We start from the raw sequence: 18421 nt of genomic DNA on the forward strand, positions 1-18421 counted from the left end.
GGTTAGCAAGTCGCAACCTTCAATGAGTATTTTCCATTTCATAATGGGATGCCATCAGGAATTCAAAGTCGAATCTTGATGCCCACCTTTTTCATCATGTTTATTTTCCGAACCAGACCAATAAATAAATGTGGAGGTTTCTTACTGTCGGTTTCCCATCATACATTTGTTTTGTTCTTACTAACTAGTCCACATTCAGTTTTCGGTCTATGCTTGAGAATGTTTCATAAAATGCTTTGAAATGGTTGTATGCGATGTCTACGTCTTCCTTCCCACATACCTCTCTTACACTGCAGTAATTGGAAAAATCCAAAAAAAATATTGAAAACAAGAGGTGGAACTTGAGATGCATAACACAAATAGCAATGTGGAAACAGCAAAAGAACATAAAAGTACACAAGGCAAAGAAAAATAAAGTCATTTTACAGAAAAAGGAAGATCATCCAAGCAGATGTGTTTTCACATCAAATATCTATAGGAACATAATGTTTTAGAACAGCAAGCAAGGGTGCAACAGGGGGATTATGCCCCAGAGGCCGGAACTAATCTTTAATACAAATATGTCACATAAACATGTAGGTTGAAGGGGGAGTAAGGAACCATACCATGGCGGATCCAGGAAATTTGGTAATGGTGTTGTAATTTAATTAAGTTAATATAAAACACAATAAAAGTTAAATAAAGAAGTATAAAAATGAGAAACAAGACATTTAATATAAAAAATATAATTTATAATGTATGATGTATAAAGTAAAAAATACTCCCTTTCGTCCCAGAATAAGTGTCAACAATTGAAATGGCACACAATTTTAGGCAGACATAATTATTACACTTCTTTGTTAACCAAATGACAATTTTATGCGGTGACTCCGGGCTACGCGCAAAGCAGGTGGTCGCCCTGGGATTAGTCGGCTCGCATAGCGGGTTGGATATCCAGGTTAATAAAAAAAAAGAACTCATAAATATTCGTGCATTGATTAAAGGTAAGTTTGAGAATTTGGTTATTTACTTTTGAAAGTGGATATATATTTTGGGACAAACATAAATAGAGATGCCTTTGATCAGTAGATTATTTAGAACTACGAAAGATGGTCAAGGTAGCTTGCTTCCAACGCACTGCACTTGGACACTTATTTTGGGACGAAAGGAGCAATAATTTATAATCTATGGGGGGGTCAAAACTTTTTTTGGTAGAGGTCAAAATGAACATTTATGTCAGGGTGTTCATCTAAAACCGTATAATTTATTCTAAGGTTAGCTTTTCGGATGTATTTAGATTAAATATGGAATTCTTTATTTTGTTTTAGGATATTTTTTATTCTGCATTTGGGACGCATTGGAACTTTTTATTGTATGGACATGTGATCATCGAACTTATTTTGAAGTTATGATTTTATAAATATTGGATTGAAGTACGTTAGGAAAAAATCGCAATATTATTTATGTGGTTTGAGGAATATTGGATTGAAGGTGTGGTTTGCAGTTTGGCCTTAAACCACAACAAACCCCAGGCCCCTTAAGGGATCCACCACTGACAGCAAGGCCAATGTTGAATTGGACTACAAGATCTTGCTGCTCTACTCATGCATTTGGGTCAATGTTTGAGAGGCAAGCTTCAACCCCTGTTCTGCTGTTCCCAGGAGAAAAAGGCTAATAGACACCAACTTGCATGATAGATGTGAAAAATGCTGCATACTTCACAAAAATCGATCTTGCCATTGTTAACATCCTGAGCCCAAGTCCAAATTCGCCAGACAGGCAAGCCACAATGCCATGACATGCGCCTTGCGCCTCCTGGGTCACGCACAAGAAACTTCCCAAGAAAGGATCCGGAATCCCCTAGAAAGTCTAGGTAGTTATATGGATATATAGGTCCTCCAAGTTGTCCTAGGCTTATTGTATTACCAAAAGATCTTGATGACACCGTACATTCCTAAGGCTTGTTGCAGATGAACCTATAAAGGTGTTGAATCTAGATTGAACCTTAGGGGTTTGAATCTCCTATAAATAGGGAAGGTCTCCCTCATTTGTAACCATCCAAGGTTGGAGACACATAAGCATAAACAATAAACTTACAAAGTGTTTCTTTCTCAATACTCTGATGTTCTTTATAATTATAGGCCACTATCCGTTCATGCCAACTTGGCTCAAAGTAGGATAGTGTTGAAATAAGGCCGCATTGATCTTTTGAGGAAGGATTCTAGAAGAATAAGTAGGAAATAAGGAGCTTGTCCACTGCACATGCTACTAGTTCATAAACTAACTCATAAACTTTAGATTTTTGTTCATGGAATGGTAGTTGGTTCGGGCTCTGTCTATACAACATTTACAAAAGTTGAACTAAGGCCATCCCTAAATTCTGATATGAAACTTGGAACCTTTCCAATATGAAACAATAGCTTATTGACTTTTCTTCCTACATGTTGACGTGATCAGAAGTGGTGGAAAGTAAAAATCCTCAAAAATTTTAAATTTGAACAATAAAATGGTGATAGAATTTGCATGCTTTCCATCCAATATTTCTCTTCCTATATTTTGTGGGTGCCATAAAGTTATCGAATACAGAACATGAAGGAACAGACAATTTATTACCTGTGCATGGAAAGCTGAGGAATGCCACAATCAACGGTGCGTATACCCACTCCAGACGCAAGTATTGGACCTATAGTGGATCCACATCCCATATCATTTCTGACCACAAAGTCCTGCATATAAGATCAAACACATTTAGCTGAATTCTTACAGACGGTGCAAGATTTTCTGTACCCTTTGCCTCCCCCTCCCCCCCCTCCCTTCCTCCTGAGGGGATGGTGAGGGGGGACGCTGGAGATAAGGTCTGCATAGATTAGACTAACCTCCTATCTTAAACAACAAATCAAGTGTTTATGCATGTGAATAGAACACAATAAATGAAAGAGATTTAGATTTGCCCTCTCATCTATAAATGCTACTGTACCAAGTCTTTAAAAGTATAAACAAATTCTGAAAGAATGGTTCTATGAATAATGGAATTCAAACCATGATCTCCCATGAGAGGGTCCTTTTAATAAAGCACCCTTTAACTATCAGATGATAAAGGAAAATGCTAACTGCTGTAACATACGGTCACCTGAGTCGGAAGGCCATGAATTTTAGCAACTTCTTTAAAAAGAAAAGCTGTAATTCCACTGGTAGCATAACGCTGGTTTGCATTGTGCTTTATCACAAGACCCTTGTGTAATTCTGGGCGATGGTGTTCTTCATGCTTGTCCATAAAATTAGGGTGAACTCCATGAGCCATGTCTGCAGAAACTGTAAGAAAATAAACAGGTAACATAAATTTAAGACAAACATACAGAGTAGCAAGACCAAACATAATAGTAATAACATGCCAAGGTAAAATTAATGGAAAGTGGAATATGAAAAGTAGAACAAGATCGATATTGCTAACTTTCTAGCATCCTCCCATGCTATATTTCCAATTTTAGCATGGAATATGAAAAGTATAACAAGATCGATATTGCTAACTTTCTAGCATCCTCCCATGCTATATTTCCTATTTTAGTATTGGGTCCAATATTACTCCATATAGGTTAGAAATGGGCTCAAAAACTTCAAGTGAACAAGACATGTTTTGAAAGCTTGATCTGATCTTTCCTTGTGCATGTACAGCATTTACAACTATAAAATCAACCTCACTATGCATTCTTCAATAAAACAAGAAAAAACGTATACAACTCTAGAAAAAGAACACAAAGTCACGGACACCCATACACAACATTGTTGCCTAGTTTTCTGACTTGAAACCATGTGAAAAGGCTCTACCATACACATTTTAATGCACTCAACTCCAATTCACCTCTTTCTAATTGAAAATCTCGTTCCAGACATCAAAAGAGAAGACATATGAGGAGCTTTCCTTTCTAAAAGCAACAACCGCGTATCAAAAGATCCAAAACTTCATGGATACTACTAGCCTTGGACATTCTAAGAAATCCGATGGTTTCATCAAGTACAGATTAACACCTTCAACTGTAAGGATACACGATTTTATCCACACACTACAGAATATAAGACATCTGAATACAATTCTACATTTTGAAGGAAAAATATTTCAAGTGCAGTTTATCTATTAAAAAGGAATCCTCAGAAGACAAGAAAAAATCAATGCTCCCATCATCCCATGAAAATAGTAAAGCTTGGAAATGTAGATAGCCTGGTGAAATCGCCTAACTATTAGTCAAAGGTGTAAAATGTCCTCGAATAATAACAAAATAGCGCAAGCTTGAGGGCCCAAACGACAGCAATAATTTGTAATCGACTTGAGCTTGAAAATTGTTCAAAAAGAAGATGTACTTTATATGGGGTATCCTAGAGCGAAATTATTGCAGTTCTCATGGTACAAAAGAAGCATCAAACTTCATATTGTTTTCACCTTTTTTTAATGTTCAATTGAACTGTCAAAATTATATGATAGCAGACGTTAAAAGAAAAAAAATTACCCTTGTTGATCGCAAAAATGCTTAATAATTATTGACGGTACTTTGCAATTTAATGTAACAAAATAAAGTTTCTTAATAGAGCATCCTTTGCAGGACATGCACTTGTCTCATCTAGAAAATCAATGAATGTGTAAGAAAGAAGACTCATCAAGGCTTTATACAAACCCAGAAATGATTGACGAATAGCACGCTCAAGGATGCCCTCCCTGACTAACTGATTAGCCAAGCAATCAACTATCCGCCTCATAGCTTGAAACATTGTTGGTGCACCAGCGCCTTGCATTGAATCAGAACCAACCTATACAACAATATGCAGTAAAAACTAAAGATTACAAGTATATAATAGAAAAGATTGGTGTAATTGCATCAAATTGAGTAAAGTTTGACATCAAGATTAAGGACAAAGTCTGAAAAGTAGCCTTAACAGCTCATTGCTAGTAAGAAAATTATTCCCATCTCAATATTTGTAAAAAGCAAGAGCATCCAAGGAAATGTCTATGCAACATTTTAGTGGCAAAAGGATTACAAACAAGAACTTCATATGGGTATCTAAGCATTCGGCTTTATGTCATTTAGACAAAATCTCAGTATAGAATTTATTATACTTCATACTAATAAATAAAATGCTCAATGAATTTACTGAAACTAGCTGGAACCTTGTGTTCTCTTATTTGCAGTATGGTGATTATAGGTTATTGGTCATATTCACGATAACATAATAGAATCCGAGTACCTCTTCATTATCGAAAAGAGCAACCATTCTAATTGCATGCTCATCAGATAGATCTTTCGGCCCAGATGAATCAACAAGAGCTCTGAGTGCACAAAAACTCGAAGCAAGATTATCTAATCGTCCAGAAAATATGAACTCGTTGTTCGCACCTCCAAGACAGCTAGGTTGGGTATCACAAATGTTTAGCTCAATGCTAGCTATGTCATCAATTTCACAGGCCAACTCATCTGATAAAATCTGAAATTCAGAATATGAAAATAAAAGATTGTCATCAAAGTTGGTTCTGACTTCCGACATAATAATAGCACATGTATTGTTGTTATTATGGTTTCTTATTTTCAACTATTTGTGAGTGACAATAGATGAGCAAAGCATCCACCTGTGAACCGCTGAACTGAAATTCTTTGGCCCCATGACTTAATAGATACAAGCTCTCATTTAAAAAACTATCACTCCTATGAGTGGAGGTAACATGATAGAAAAGGAGGCACCTAGACAGAGTGAAACTTCAAAACTAAATGCTTGATAGATTGTATAAGGGAGAGATGCATTTGGAGATGTTAGAGTGGTGATACATGAACATTCAACTAATTGCAGTCTGGTCCAAACTCTATATGCCAAAGCTATTTAAAGCAATGCTTGCTTATTTTAGTAAATGGATTGTCGTTACACTCATTTTTTTCGATTTGGTTTTTATTGTTTATCTTCTTCAAGGAACTCAATAAAATCACTTTTACCAGAAGATGTCCTACAAGGCTACACCCCAGTGTTCACCAGAAGCATCAACTTCCCATCGATACTACTCCAAAATAGCATCCCCACCCACCCCCACTCCCATTTAGAATATGAAGATTGCATGCCATGATTTTTATTACCTGCATGAGTAGAGGATGGTGATGAGAATCTTTGGACGATGAGGAATTACTTTTATCTATTACATCAGCGGATGCATCATCGTGCTTTGTTGCTAACAAAGGGTTGAGGTGAGTCTCCAAATTTGGCTTAAAACCGTCCTTGTTCACCGTACTATAACCAAAGCAATAGATATGACAATGACAATGAGAAGGAGCACTTCATTAAGCAAAATGAGAAAATGGCTTTTATTTTCTATTTGTATAATGGATAAACAGAATCATAATGCAGCTTGTAGAAATACCAACAACAAACAGCTCATATTTCCCCATCCATGTAGTTACCATTACTTTATGTTAATTTGCTCACTGCTTCTTTCATATTATGCTTTTACTGTTCCTGATACTTTCCTTCAGATACCTCCAAAACAGGCCCTTTCTAAATCATCAGCCCAAAGCCAACACAAAATGTTTCCTTTAGCAACATATAACAATTACACACATCTTATTTAGAGAAAGTATTCAAACAAACATAACCAGACTTCACCAAGTCATATAAATGTAGCATACTAATGCATACTCAATCAGAAACACTTAAAACCATGCCATATAAAATGCCAAGGTTAACTGGAGAGTCAAATTAGTGTACCCCCTTGTTCTTTGTTTCCTCAAAATAATATAAAATCATGTTTTCCAAACCAATTTATGTGGTGCTTTTGATTACTAGTCAAGCCTCTAAGCTTAGCATGGCTAAATTCTAGAGAGAGGGAGATTTCACTGCAAAGGAAAAGGGAAAAGGCAACTCATACTTGTATTCAAGGATGATCATGTTTGAATCAAAAATAGTAACAAGAGAATCTCAATTTATCAACAGTCAGCCAGTCACAAGTCATACCAGTTCATAAAATAAAATAAAATAAAGAATGTAAAAGGTCTACAACAGTCACATACAACAAGCTCAACCATATATATGTACAACTGATATCCATGGAACTCTTTGAAAAACAATCCACAGAAGGAGGGTAAGCAAACAAACCGATCAAGATGAATAGCAAGTGTAGGCACTCGTAAAAGAGGCCTCTTTACTTTGACTAGTTTGTGTAGAAAGGAGCCATCACCACCTCTCACTATGACCCTTCCAGCTACACTTAAATCTCTATCAAACCATGTATGCCATAATCCACCACCATAGGTTTGTACATTGACCATAAGATAGTTGGATTTGGACAATGCAGACTTCGGCTTCAATTTCAGACAAGGGCTATCCGTGTGCGCAGCAATTACATGAAAACCATTACCAACAGAATACCTGAAAAACTGATTTCAAGCATTAAATAATCAAAAGATTAACCCAGTATTGATAATTAAAAAACTCAAAGGAAAAAAAGAGAAACAACCATTCAGATAATGGCAGAGAGGTAACTGAAAGACCTAAAAGATAAATTTTATCCATAAGGGAGAATGATAACAAAAAATCCACAAAATGGATGATGTCGAAAGTAATACAAATAGCAGCTCAACAAGAAGTAGTTAGCAAAGTGAACAATCAATATGGTCAGGTCAGGATAAGTTTTGGACTCCACGAGCAATTTTACTGACACGGTATTAGTTCACCTATCATAGATCTACTTATCATTGGATCATTCTAACATGGATATGTTGAATCTTATACCAATAACTTTACACCCCACACCAACAGCATACGGTATTAAAAGAAAATAATGCCAACTTACTTTTCCCCAATAGCAAAAGCTACCAGACAGGACATATTCCTAGTGAAGAAGTAACGTCCACCAGGTTTAAGGTCCCATTCATCATTCTCGCTGAGCAGATGGAATCCAGCATCAACCAGTTGTCTCTTTGCTTCGGCTATAGAGTCCAGATGGAAATAGTAAGATGACTGAATCAAAGAGAAAGGCAAACTTCTACCAAACATCAGAAAAAAGACAAAAATCAAAGAGAGCGGCAAACTACAACCAGTGTGTAAATGACAGCGCAACATATTCATCCATTACCTAGTACTTTAAGAGGAATATGAAATGAAGCATTTCTATGTTCCATGTTGCCACTTCACAAACTAGCAAAACAACTAATCATGTTTCTACAAGGACTGTGAGAATTGAGTTGGTTGTGTTGGAAAAGAAGGTGATGAAAGCCTCAATCCATGAGAAAATGAGCAAATGCCTTGTTCATATAAAGATGAATAAGGACACAGAAAACATCAAAGAGGAGATTGTTAGAAGAACTGCAGCAGATTCCCTCATCTTCGTTTCCATCTTCTAACTTACATTTCCTCTCCATCTTCCCCCCCCCCCCCCCCCCTTCTCAGAAAAAGAAGCTCCTGTAACCTGATCTTTTCTATAACTTCCTAAACCCAACCAAACGAACCGGTATATCCCACACACACATATGGGTATGGGGTAGGATGTAAGCAGACCTTGCCTCTACCTGAAAGGATAGAGAGGCTGTTTCCATGTAGACAAATTATTGAGTTAAGTTGAGATATAAATTGAGTGCAGTTTAGGATCACAATTAAGTGAGTTAAGTTGAGTGGTAATCAATGAAATTCCGAATGAAGACTGAAAATTTATTTCCATAGCATATTCAGGTATCTTTTTGAGTTCATCCTCCCTATCTACAGTATAAACAGTTAAACACTAGTCCCCTTCAAAAATTTCATTCTAGGTCTACAATATAAATTAATTGCATCCCGGTGGATAAACAACTAGTCCCCTTCAAATTATTTAAAATAATACCTTCACTGGTATATCAGACCATATTTCATATCATATCCACTCTAAACACATCTATCTAGAATCTTCCATTAATTCTTAGCAATCACTTTCATATGCAGTTTCGTGTAAAAAACATTTATGTGACGCAATGTCAAACAACAGCGTTGTATCATCGTACCTGTGGCATGAAACTGAGTCCAGGACTCGTTAAGGTAGTCCAGAAGATCACCAACTATTGAACCACTTGATCCACTAGCAGAAGAACTCTGCACCAAAACACTCAGATATCAGATTGAACAACATCATAATAGACATTAGACGTCTTGATTCTAGAGAGAAGGATACCTCAGGAATTGAGTTAGAGTCTGAGCAGAGTGGTGGAGCGAGATGAATCTTGCGCAGACGAGTGTTGTTCCGTAAGAAATTAGGTTTAGAAAAGAAAGGCCGCGAAGAAGATTGATGAAGGAACTTCGATGAGATTGCAGAGGGTTTCAGAAGTGAAGATGATTGCTGGAGTCGAACAATGGCCGCCATATGCAACCAGATATCCTAGAGAGAGATAAAACTGAAACCTGACCTTCTCTATGAACCCAAACGCATATTTATGCCGTGCACTTTGACCATGTTCAATAATCCGACTTTATTTTATTTTTTAATTTGGTTATTAATTTTAGAAATTAACACAGAAAAAGATGCTTTAAGATTTTTAATTATCCTATATTATAAAACATTTGACAAAAATTCTTAACATATGTTTTTAATGTACAAAATACTGTTTATTGATGTATGTTACTTAAAATTCAATATTACAAACAGATTGTGCTTAAATACAACTTATTAAAGTTTCATGTTTGAATTCGTGTAACTAACTGCAGATAATCATAATTAAATACTAAATAAATATCTTATTTTAAATATAAAAATCTAACATATAATTAGTATAATTATTGAGTTCTAACATAATACTTGAATTCAGATTTTATTTTTAAGATCAAAATAAGTAAATTAAAAAAAAAATAGACAGTTATTACAGTTTGCAATAAAAGGTGATTTTCTAATTAATGATTGGAGAGATTTGAAATAGTAAATAAATTTGATTTTGATCTTCATCTTGATATTTTAAATTATTTTATGATGCCAAGTAAAAAGATTTTGAAAAAATCAAATAAAACATCTCTCCGTAATAACAAACTGATTTTTAAGACAAATATTAATTTATATAACAATATGTTATTTTAATTATTTAGAGGTTGTTTGTTTACCTCTTAATAGTTTTATTAAAAAACAATATCTACATCGTTAAGAGGTGAATCTTGTTTGATAAAAAAATGTCTCTTAGTGGTTCCGAGTCTCTCTTAACCATTCAGCGTTCTAATTTCATTGTAAACAATCATATTTCATTTTGTGGTATATCACGAGAGATTCTTAAACATTCCCACCACTTGATCATTATTTTTAATTTTGCTTATCATTCTTAAATTTCACATTGACTATTTTGAACAAATTAATATACCCTTATCTATAATAAAAATCACATGATTCTATTTTAATAAAAAAAATTGTTAGTTATTAAACCATAAATTATTCTGCTTATCGATTGATATATTTATCTTCGTCGTTACATTTTTTATTAGATATCTAACAAAAAAGATCTATCGATCAAATATTTATATATAAAAATATGTCAGTATTTATATGAAGAACACATTAGTAGCAATTGACATTCAAAATGTCTTAATTTGATCATTGAGCTTGTTTTGTATCACTAAAGTTATTACAATTTCATTTTTCTTTTGTTTGGTAACTACTAGTTCATAACTTCATTTCATACGATATTGCTAATTTCACTAGCCTCGCCTCTTATAGAAAGTCAAACGACGTTATATAGTAATTAAACATTCAATGCACCTTTGTCCGTGCCAGAGTTTCGAAAAGATATCGACTAACCATAAGAGGATGGAGGTCCATGTGGTTATCACATATGGTGCCCCTTGAGACGATAGCGGATTTTTGAAATTTAGCAATAGAACACCTAAAAAACCTTTTATAAAAATTGAAGTTTTTGGTTAAAAAAAACTTGAAAATCTTGTAGAAATTTTGAAAAACTTGAAATATAATTTATAAAAATGTATTCTTTTATAAAATCCGGGCTTATGTATAACCAAGCTCGGGTCAGGCCTTGAATTTTCGTAAAAATCAAAATCATAACCGGTCCCAGACCATCGGGCTGGTCCTTATTGGTCCCATTCGGGCCCGGCCCGAGCGAAGCCATCTCTATCTAAACGGTCTCAAGGTTCTTCGGTTCTTCTGTCAAGATTGGAGGCACATGAAACACTTACCAAAATTCTATAAATCATATGAATGCAGATGAATCCAACAGTGAATGACTGATCAAGCTCAACGACGATTTAAGAAAACAAAGACAGTTTGTGGTTGTTTGTGAAATTCATAACTAGAAGAACAAATATGCATTTAAATTGAGCTCAAGTAGGCTCACTGTTGGCTTTTTAAATAAACAATAATAACCATCAGTTTACATGCTGAAATTTATTCAGTTAAAATGATCCTAAAATGGGATTCAGTACACAGCTCCCATTCCTCTAAACAAATATCATTTTAAAATGCTCGAATCTCCAAAAAGCATACAAGGAAAGAAATAAACAGGTCGAAGATCTGCTTGTTTCTTACTTGGGCAAGCCAGTGAGTGGGTTGAGGAGAGCCTGGGTTTCATCAGCCAGCACGACCGGACCACCGCCAGGTCTCGTGCAGATAAAGTAACTAACATCTCCCTTGGATTTTTGGATTAGGATGTTATCTTTGATTTCTGGGGGAGGGGCCAAACCTTCCACATCCTTCATATCATTAATCCCTGCGTCTTGTAGTATTGACTTGTCTCCAATTATGTAGCTGTCAAGTCAAAATCATAATTATCACAGGATGCTATACATATTACATAAAGCTTCTACATTTTCTGATTGCAAAGTTCCACTCCGTTTTTACAACTTGATAGTTTCTCCTACTTTTCATACTTGAGGAATTTTCTACGTATCATACCAACGGTCTCTTTTTTCCACCAAGTCACGTGTTGCATTTATATTCCGACAGAAGAAATGATGAAATATTTATTTGTGGTTGAGTAGTTCCATATCGTACCTGTCTAAGTCGGTATCCGACTGTGGAGGGAAATTATAAAGCAGCCTCTGGAGCAGAAGTGCAGCAGTTTTCCTGTTACGTGCAATCATAACCGCGTTTGGCCCTGCATCGAAGGTATAGGCCACCTGCACATTGTCTCAAACTAAGTCCACGCTCCATATGTTATAATATTCTCCCTCGATGTTTGACTACTAAAAAAAGGTATTCTAATTTCAACATGCTGTCACAGGAATTCAACCATATACTAAGTAACGAAAATGAGATGGCACTTTTAGTTTTTATCAGTTCATAATTTATAGATGGAAGGTGCTTGGAGCCTGCTAATGATAATCAAGAGGTTGTGACTTGTGAGTTCAAATCACACACTTGTGGGCTGCCCAATGAATTAACAGAGGTATGTATGGCAGTTAGTGTATTAGACTCTGTATGTGTCATTTGCATTTGCTATACTTCTAATAAATTTGGAATAGAATACAGACCTGAGGTGTTCCTTCTGCACGATTCCATTTCTCGACACAGCTGATTATCCTGCAATAAGAACACCGTTTAGAGAAAACTTACGAATTTTGTAGTGCTAATCCACAATGAAACTTATTATACAAAACTAGAAACTTGCCTGTGGGATGTGTCGTTCATGTAGAATATAGGGGGGTATGTGTCGAGGCAAACTGCATGAAACTGATTGCTATCCGTGCAAGCTAGACGTGCAAAAGATGGGAAATCACGTTTTTGTATGGCGTCTTCCATTTGGATTATGCGCTTCGGCACAACTTCCTATGACAATCACAAGAAGGAAGGTTAACATGATTGTACATTTGACGAGACACCAAGTGTATAAAGCTATAAACATACAAGGACGAACGATTAAATGAACCAAGAGAATAGCAACAAAACATAAGCAACACAAAAACTAGTAATTAATAAGATCATTCAAGTTGAAAGGAAATGCAAAATCTTTACTCACAAATGAGGGCCACTGAAAGGAAATTTTCAAAACACAAAAGGACCAATTCTATACATCTTCTGGAGAAACAGAGTTCTCAATCAAGACAGTTTTGTAGAGTCATCAACAACTCAACAGTCCCTCACTTGCAGGCTGAACACATTGAGATATAGACCACTTTGCTTCAATGTTAAAGAAACAAATCCCCCCCCCCCCCCCCCCCCNTACCCATATAAATTGCAGCATTTTATAGATCTGTCTAACTAATAGTTAAATGTCTAAGATGCGTTATAATGATGATGAAATAGTATGAATCCTGTGGACTAAAATCAATATCATCAAAAACTTTAAAATGATAATAAGCATATAGGTAATATTTGCTTGAAAAGTTGCCAAAAAGGAAAGGTTGCACGAATATAGGACACCCCGAAATTGGGAGTTGTAGATTTTAGCAGAGGAAGAGATTAAATTGCACCAACATATTTGCTTTGCATATAGCCATACAGGGATAACCAAATGACGAATGGAAGATTCAGGAAGACCCAATCATACCGGAGCAAGGATGGTATTTCCTGAAAAAGATTTATGATCATAATTTACAGGGATCTAAATGTACCTTGGCTCTATGTTGAATAAGAGCACTAGTTTCAACAGTATCACGCATTCCTGAGGTACTACTGGTTTCCTTTTGTCGTGCACTTACCTGTAAACAACAGAAGCAGCATTAGAACACGTTAAGGAATCCAGCAGACCATATTAACATTACTTTGGGATCAGCATGGAATACCAACAAATTGCTACCAAGATGAATAAGGCTTTGCTTAACTAGTACAAAAATATTTACTATATTTTAGCAAAACTCATAAAAGAAATTACTTGTTGACCACAGGAATATGATTCAAACATAAGAATCTTTATAGTAAAAACCTTTGTGGTGCTATTACATATCTTAGTGTTATCAACCAATCAAGCCAAAAATGCAGGAAAAATGAATTAGATCACAAAGCTAATTAGCCAGTTCAGAAGCTCATGGGTGATATGTGCAGATTGTGGAGTCTTTCAAAGGGTCTGGCGGATGACCATAACAGGATGTTCCATAGATTATATCCATCATACTAGTGGAAAAACCTTACATAAGAAGACATACATTTCTTATTGTTGATTAAATGATCAGCGGGTTTCGCACCAAGTCTTCGGTCTGAAGTTCATTGCTCCCCATAAAGGGGGTCAATTTATACTAACTAAATTACTTTAGCTGACCACATGCACACACACAAAAACAGAACAAAGAGAGGGGGGGAGGGGGCGCAAAAGCATGTTCTTTGTGCTTCCCTGTATATTATACTGTAGTCTTTGAGACACAAGACAGATAGGAAGCTGTACAAATAACTTCATCCATCTAGTGGATGCATGTAACGCAATCACAAATACATAGTTGTTCTGCGACGAGTATACAAGATGATTTCTATAACCAAAAATCAGTCACATGGGTCTTTAAGAAAAGAGTGTCATATGATAGCAAGCACATCCCATCCAAGTAACCATAACGTCAGGGGTTTAAGCTTAATAAAAGGCAGTTGTGTCTTGTGTGTGTTTGCGGAGTGAATCGAATGAAAACGGAAAAAAAGAACATACCACAGCAATGATAATCACAAGTTCATCCCAGTGTTTCTCATCTGCAAGTTGAACAGCAAGGCTGTCACTACCATTGTCCTCCTACAATTGATACAGAGAGCTTATTAAGAATATATGGTCCCATGATGACACACTTCATACACGAAGCCAATAAGTTACAGATATCAAATTTGAAGTCCAAAACCTACTTTTCCCATGATCCACTTGACAAATCCACCATACAAACTGCGACAAGCACTACCTGAACCTTGCCTGAACATTATTTATAGGTTAAAAAAATTGTCATCAGTATTCACTAGCATAAATTCCTGGTACATATAGGAATAACTCAAGCCCACGTAGGCACAATAACATATAGCTGATATTAAGTGAAATCTCTAAACTACCTTACCCTAACTTCCAACATAAATAAACTAAAAGAGAAAGATATAGAAGAGAGAAAGGTAAGTAGCTCCATCTAAGACACAACCTAAACTGTCAATGATTTGAAGGCCATGTCATGTCCACTATCTTATCTGTAACCGCCCAAAAAATCTTATAAAGTCGCCTGGTTATGAGAACATTAACAAAAAGAACGATAGCAAGGGCCAGATACAATACGACAATACAAAACAAGAAAGAAAAGAGAATGTATGTGGCACATATAAATGCAAAAGCTACACACTCGATATAAGGAGATGAGTATTAATATTTCCTGGCATGCTGATTGTCTTGAGCCATGGAACAGGTAACTAGGTAAGGGAACTCGATTTGCTGCAATGTCTAAAACCTGGTACGCACTACGCAGGCAGTGGATTTACGTCTTATCACATAGAAAGTTTATTTATTGATCGCTCCAATATGATTATTTCAGAAAAAATAAAACATACACCACACATTTATTATTTCCACATATGAACTTGATAGACTACTGCGTGCTTATGAGTCTGTGTGTTGATGTCACATGGATGCTGAACAGATTAGCATTGCTTCAATATCCCTTTGGAAAGTAGAAGCTAAAATGAATGCATAAATTGGCATAGTAATAATTAGCAAAAGATGAAGGTGACAAGAATCGTCCAGACTCCAGAACCTGGAATGGTGGAACCCACCTCATAAGAATTGGAACAAGGAAAAATACCTGGCAATAGCAGAAAGCTGACTATTATCTTCTTTCAGATTCATCAGCTTGGCAAGGGAAAAAACTGCACAAGAGTTATCAGCAGATGAATCACAAACCCTAGGGCGGTAAAGAAGGTAATGTATGCACATTGGGAAAACAAACCATGTCCAAACGAGCAGAAGTTAACATTATATTTGCTCATATGAAGATTTAAGGTAATTCAGAGTTACACCATTACATAATATAATACAAAAAAATCAAGTTGTTCTATTCATTTGCAAAGTTTCTTGCTTCATAAGAATAATGAGGTTCAGTCTTTTGATAGCAATGTACTCCCCAAAGTTTTTTCTCAAAAAACAAAGAAACATTTTGACTCCATAATATAATGGTTGATTTGCAATTATTTATAAGTAATCCTGTCAATATATATAAAAGGTGAAAGAAAATGTGGTTGTAAGATTATTTATTGCAACTGTACAATGGAGTATGAAATTTCTATATCATTTAATGTGTTTCTACAATTGAAGTGTAAAATTTGTACCTAGGCAAGCAAGACCAGCAGCTGAGGAAGCCAGACCAGCGGCCGTTGGGAAATTGTTGTATGAAGCGATGTGCAGATGGAGGTTTTGCCAGTCTTCCTTCTTGATTTTGATGCCTTTCTTCTCATCCTCTACATCTTGGGCACGGGCACGAATTTCTCTCAAACAACTTTGGAACCTACCTCCTTGAAGAGATATCTCCTACACCAACCAGCATAAAACAAGACAAAAATCTAGTAATCAGAAAAGCTGAATGATTGATGAATTCTACCTCACATAGAACCTAAGCCTAAGGAAGGATCACTTTTGTGCAGCTCAAACTACAAACACGCATAACATGTAGATAATCATTAGCATTACCCTGAAGTCATCCATTTCTTCATGACAAAAGAGTTCCTATATGCATATAGGATTACAAATTGCTCCATATGATACTAGAAAAACTTTATTTTAGTTAACTTACCATCATTAGTTTTGGGACCAGAAGGTAAGCTTCTTTAATATCTTTTTCCTTGGAATCTTAAGTGCTTTCCGGATATTTCACAAACACAAATCTTAACTAGAGAAACCCATAACGTCTTCTATAGCCATTTTGATTGCTTTTCGCTACGGAATATTCCCAATTTCCCACTTAAAATTGGATTATCAGATGAGGTACTTCCCATATTCAAAATTGATACATATGCATGCATGCATTCACATATATATAGATGTGTATATAATCATAGTTGATGTAGCATCGATTCTCTCGAGAACCCGAAACAGTTTTCATCTCTGCGAATCAATTCTTGGGACGGAAGAGTACTCTGTTTTCTCCGAAGCAAAAGTACAATAAACAAATATATGTCCTCACAAGACTCTTAAACTTACAAAAATAAACAAGTATACGAAAACAATGAACAGGATAAACTAGTACCTTCCCGTTAAGCCACATGCGATCTTGATCAAAGCTAGGGCTAACAGAGACGGTAGTGGTGGTACAAAGGTGATTGGGATCGAGAGTAACACTGATACTGTCATTGATCGGCAATATCAATGTCTCATCCCTCTTCCCCCAGTATTTGATCACCGCTATGTTCGTCGGAGTCCTCGCCGTCACCATCGACACCCATTTCGCTGGTTCACCTCCCATCTTCTGCAATCGTTCTTCTCTCCAAATCAATCAAATCAAGAATCAAAGATCCGATGCCTAGAACAACTGGGAGATAGATTAGGCTTTTGGTGAATGAACTTGGCGTTGTACAGGTTGCTATGCGATGAATGTGGAGCTAATTTATATGGAGGTTTGGAAGAAACCCCCCAATGTTGACTCAGAGTTGATGAGCAGCAAGAGGAGTGTGGGTTTCTTTCTGCAAGTAGTCCTCCAGAGCAATGGACCCCCTTTTGAACAGTTGTTGACTAGTTTCGTTTTTTATACTTTGGCCACCTTAGTCTTAGTTATTTGAATTTGTGGTCACCATAGTTATATTTTTTTCAGGATCTAACCACTTATTTAACGAGGTTGTTATTTGACTCCATTCAGTATAAAAGGATCGACTTGTAAGTGCAAAAACAGTAATATAAGAACACTGTAATTATCTGATCAAACAAAAAGAAACACAAACGATGCGTTACTAAAACATCTGTGATGAAATTAATAGACCATGATAAATACTGATTCCTACATAAATAAATTTGTGTAAAAACACCTCAGAACATTTTGATCAGATAAAATATATTTTGCTTTTTAATGGAAAATGTAATAAATATTTTATTCTAATTAATAAAAGTCTTGTGTGTCATTGTAGAATTTTGGTTCTAATTATTTTAGCCCTGTTGCTTAGACTGGTTGGTAGGTGGCTTGTCCCATTCAAAATATTGGTGCCCATTTTTGACATTTTCAAAAAACAAAAGCGATTGAGGATATTTGGATTTTATATTTTAGATTATCTTTTTTGGTAATTAAATACTGAAAATTTGTCATACTCGTAATGTTTATTTTCATTTGTGAAACAATGCATCTGAATGTATATGTTTTACGTTCACATTTTTAAAATGGAAAACAAAAAGAACTGAAAATATACATTGAAAATAATCACATTGTGAATCAATAATTTAATTTTACGATGTGTTGTTTCACAATATGAAACAACATACGAAAACGGCCTCTCACGGTTCTTAATATTTTTATGGTTCTCATTTTATTAGCTTTACATATATATATATATATATATATATATATATATATATATATATGTGTGTGTGTGTGT

At 35.5% G+C, this 18421-nt stretch overlaps 2 protein-coding genes across 3 annotated transcripts; both read right to left on the reverse strand.

The window, feature by feature from the left end:
- On the reverse strand, positions 1–9353 carry LOC112511660 (probable aspartyl aminopeptidase). 2 transcript variants are annotated; one of them, XM_025117369.1, is made up of 10 exons: positions 9146–9353; positions 8979–9066; positions 7799–7934; positions 7102–7374; positions 6090–6240; positions 5215–5451; positions 4647–4779; positions 3110–3291; positions 2593–2705; positions 1–290 (listed from the first exon to the last, which is right to left on the reverse strand). In XM_025117369.1, exons 1-10 carry the CDS (start codon positions 9332–9334, stop codon positions 185–187), a joined length of 1608 nt encoding a protein of 535 aa, XP_024973137.1. In that variant the 5' UTR covers positions 9335–9353; the 3' UTR covers positions 1–184. The 2 variants fall into 2 exon arrangements, with proteins under 2 accessions (XP_024973137.1, XP_024973145.1); XM_025117377.1 differs by lacking the exon at positions 9146–9353 and having other exon boundaries at positions 7799–7965; positions 8979–9035.
- A 1914-nt stretch (positions 9354–11267) lies between these two features.
- LOC112512507 (diphosphomevalonate decarboxylase MVD2, peroxisomal) lies at positions 11268–17554 on the reverse strand. The gene is made up of 10 exons (XM_025118506.1): positions 17089–17554; positions 16175–16373; positions 15652–15715; positions 14720–14783; positions 14532–14612; positions 13513–13599; positions 12570–12727; positions 12433–12481; positions 11954–12078; positions 11268–11707 (listed from the first exon to the last, which is right to left on the reverse strand). The coding sequence occupies exons 1-10, from the start codon at positions 17302–17304 to the stop codon at positions 11485–11487; spliced, it is 1266 nt and encodes a 421-aa protein (XP_024974274.1). The 5' UTR covers positions 17305–17554; the 3' UTR covers positions 11268–11484.
- Positions 17555–18421: the final 867 nt, after the last annotated feature.

This window comes from Cynara cardunculus, assembly GCF_001531365.2.
Source record: "Cynara cardunculus var. scolymus isolate 2C chromosome LG 1, CcrdV1, whole genome shotgun sequence".
NCBI lineage: Eukaryota > Viridiplantae > Streptophyta > Magnoliopsida > Asterales > Asteraceae > Cynara > Cynara cardunculus.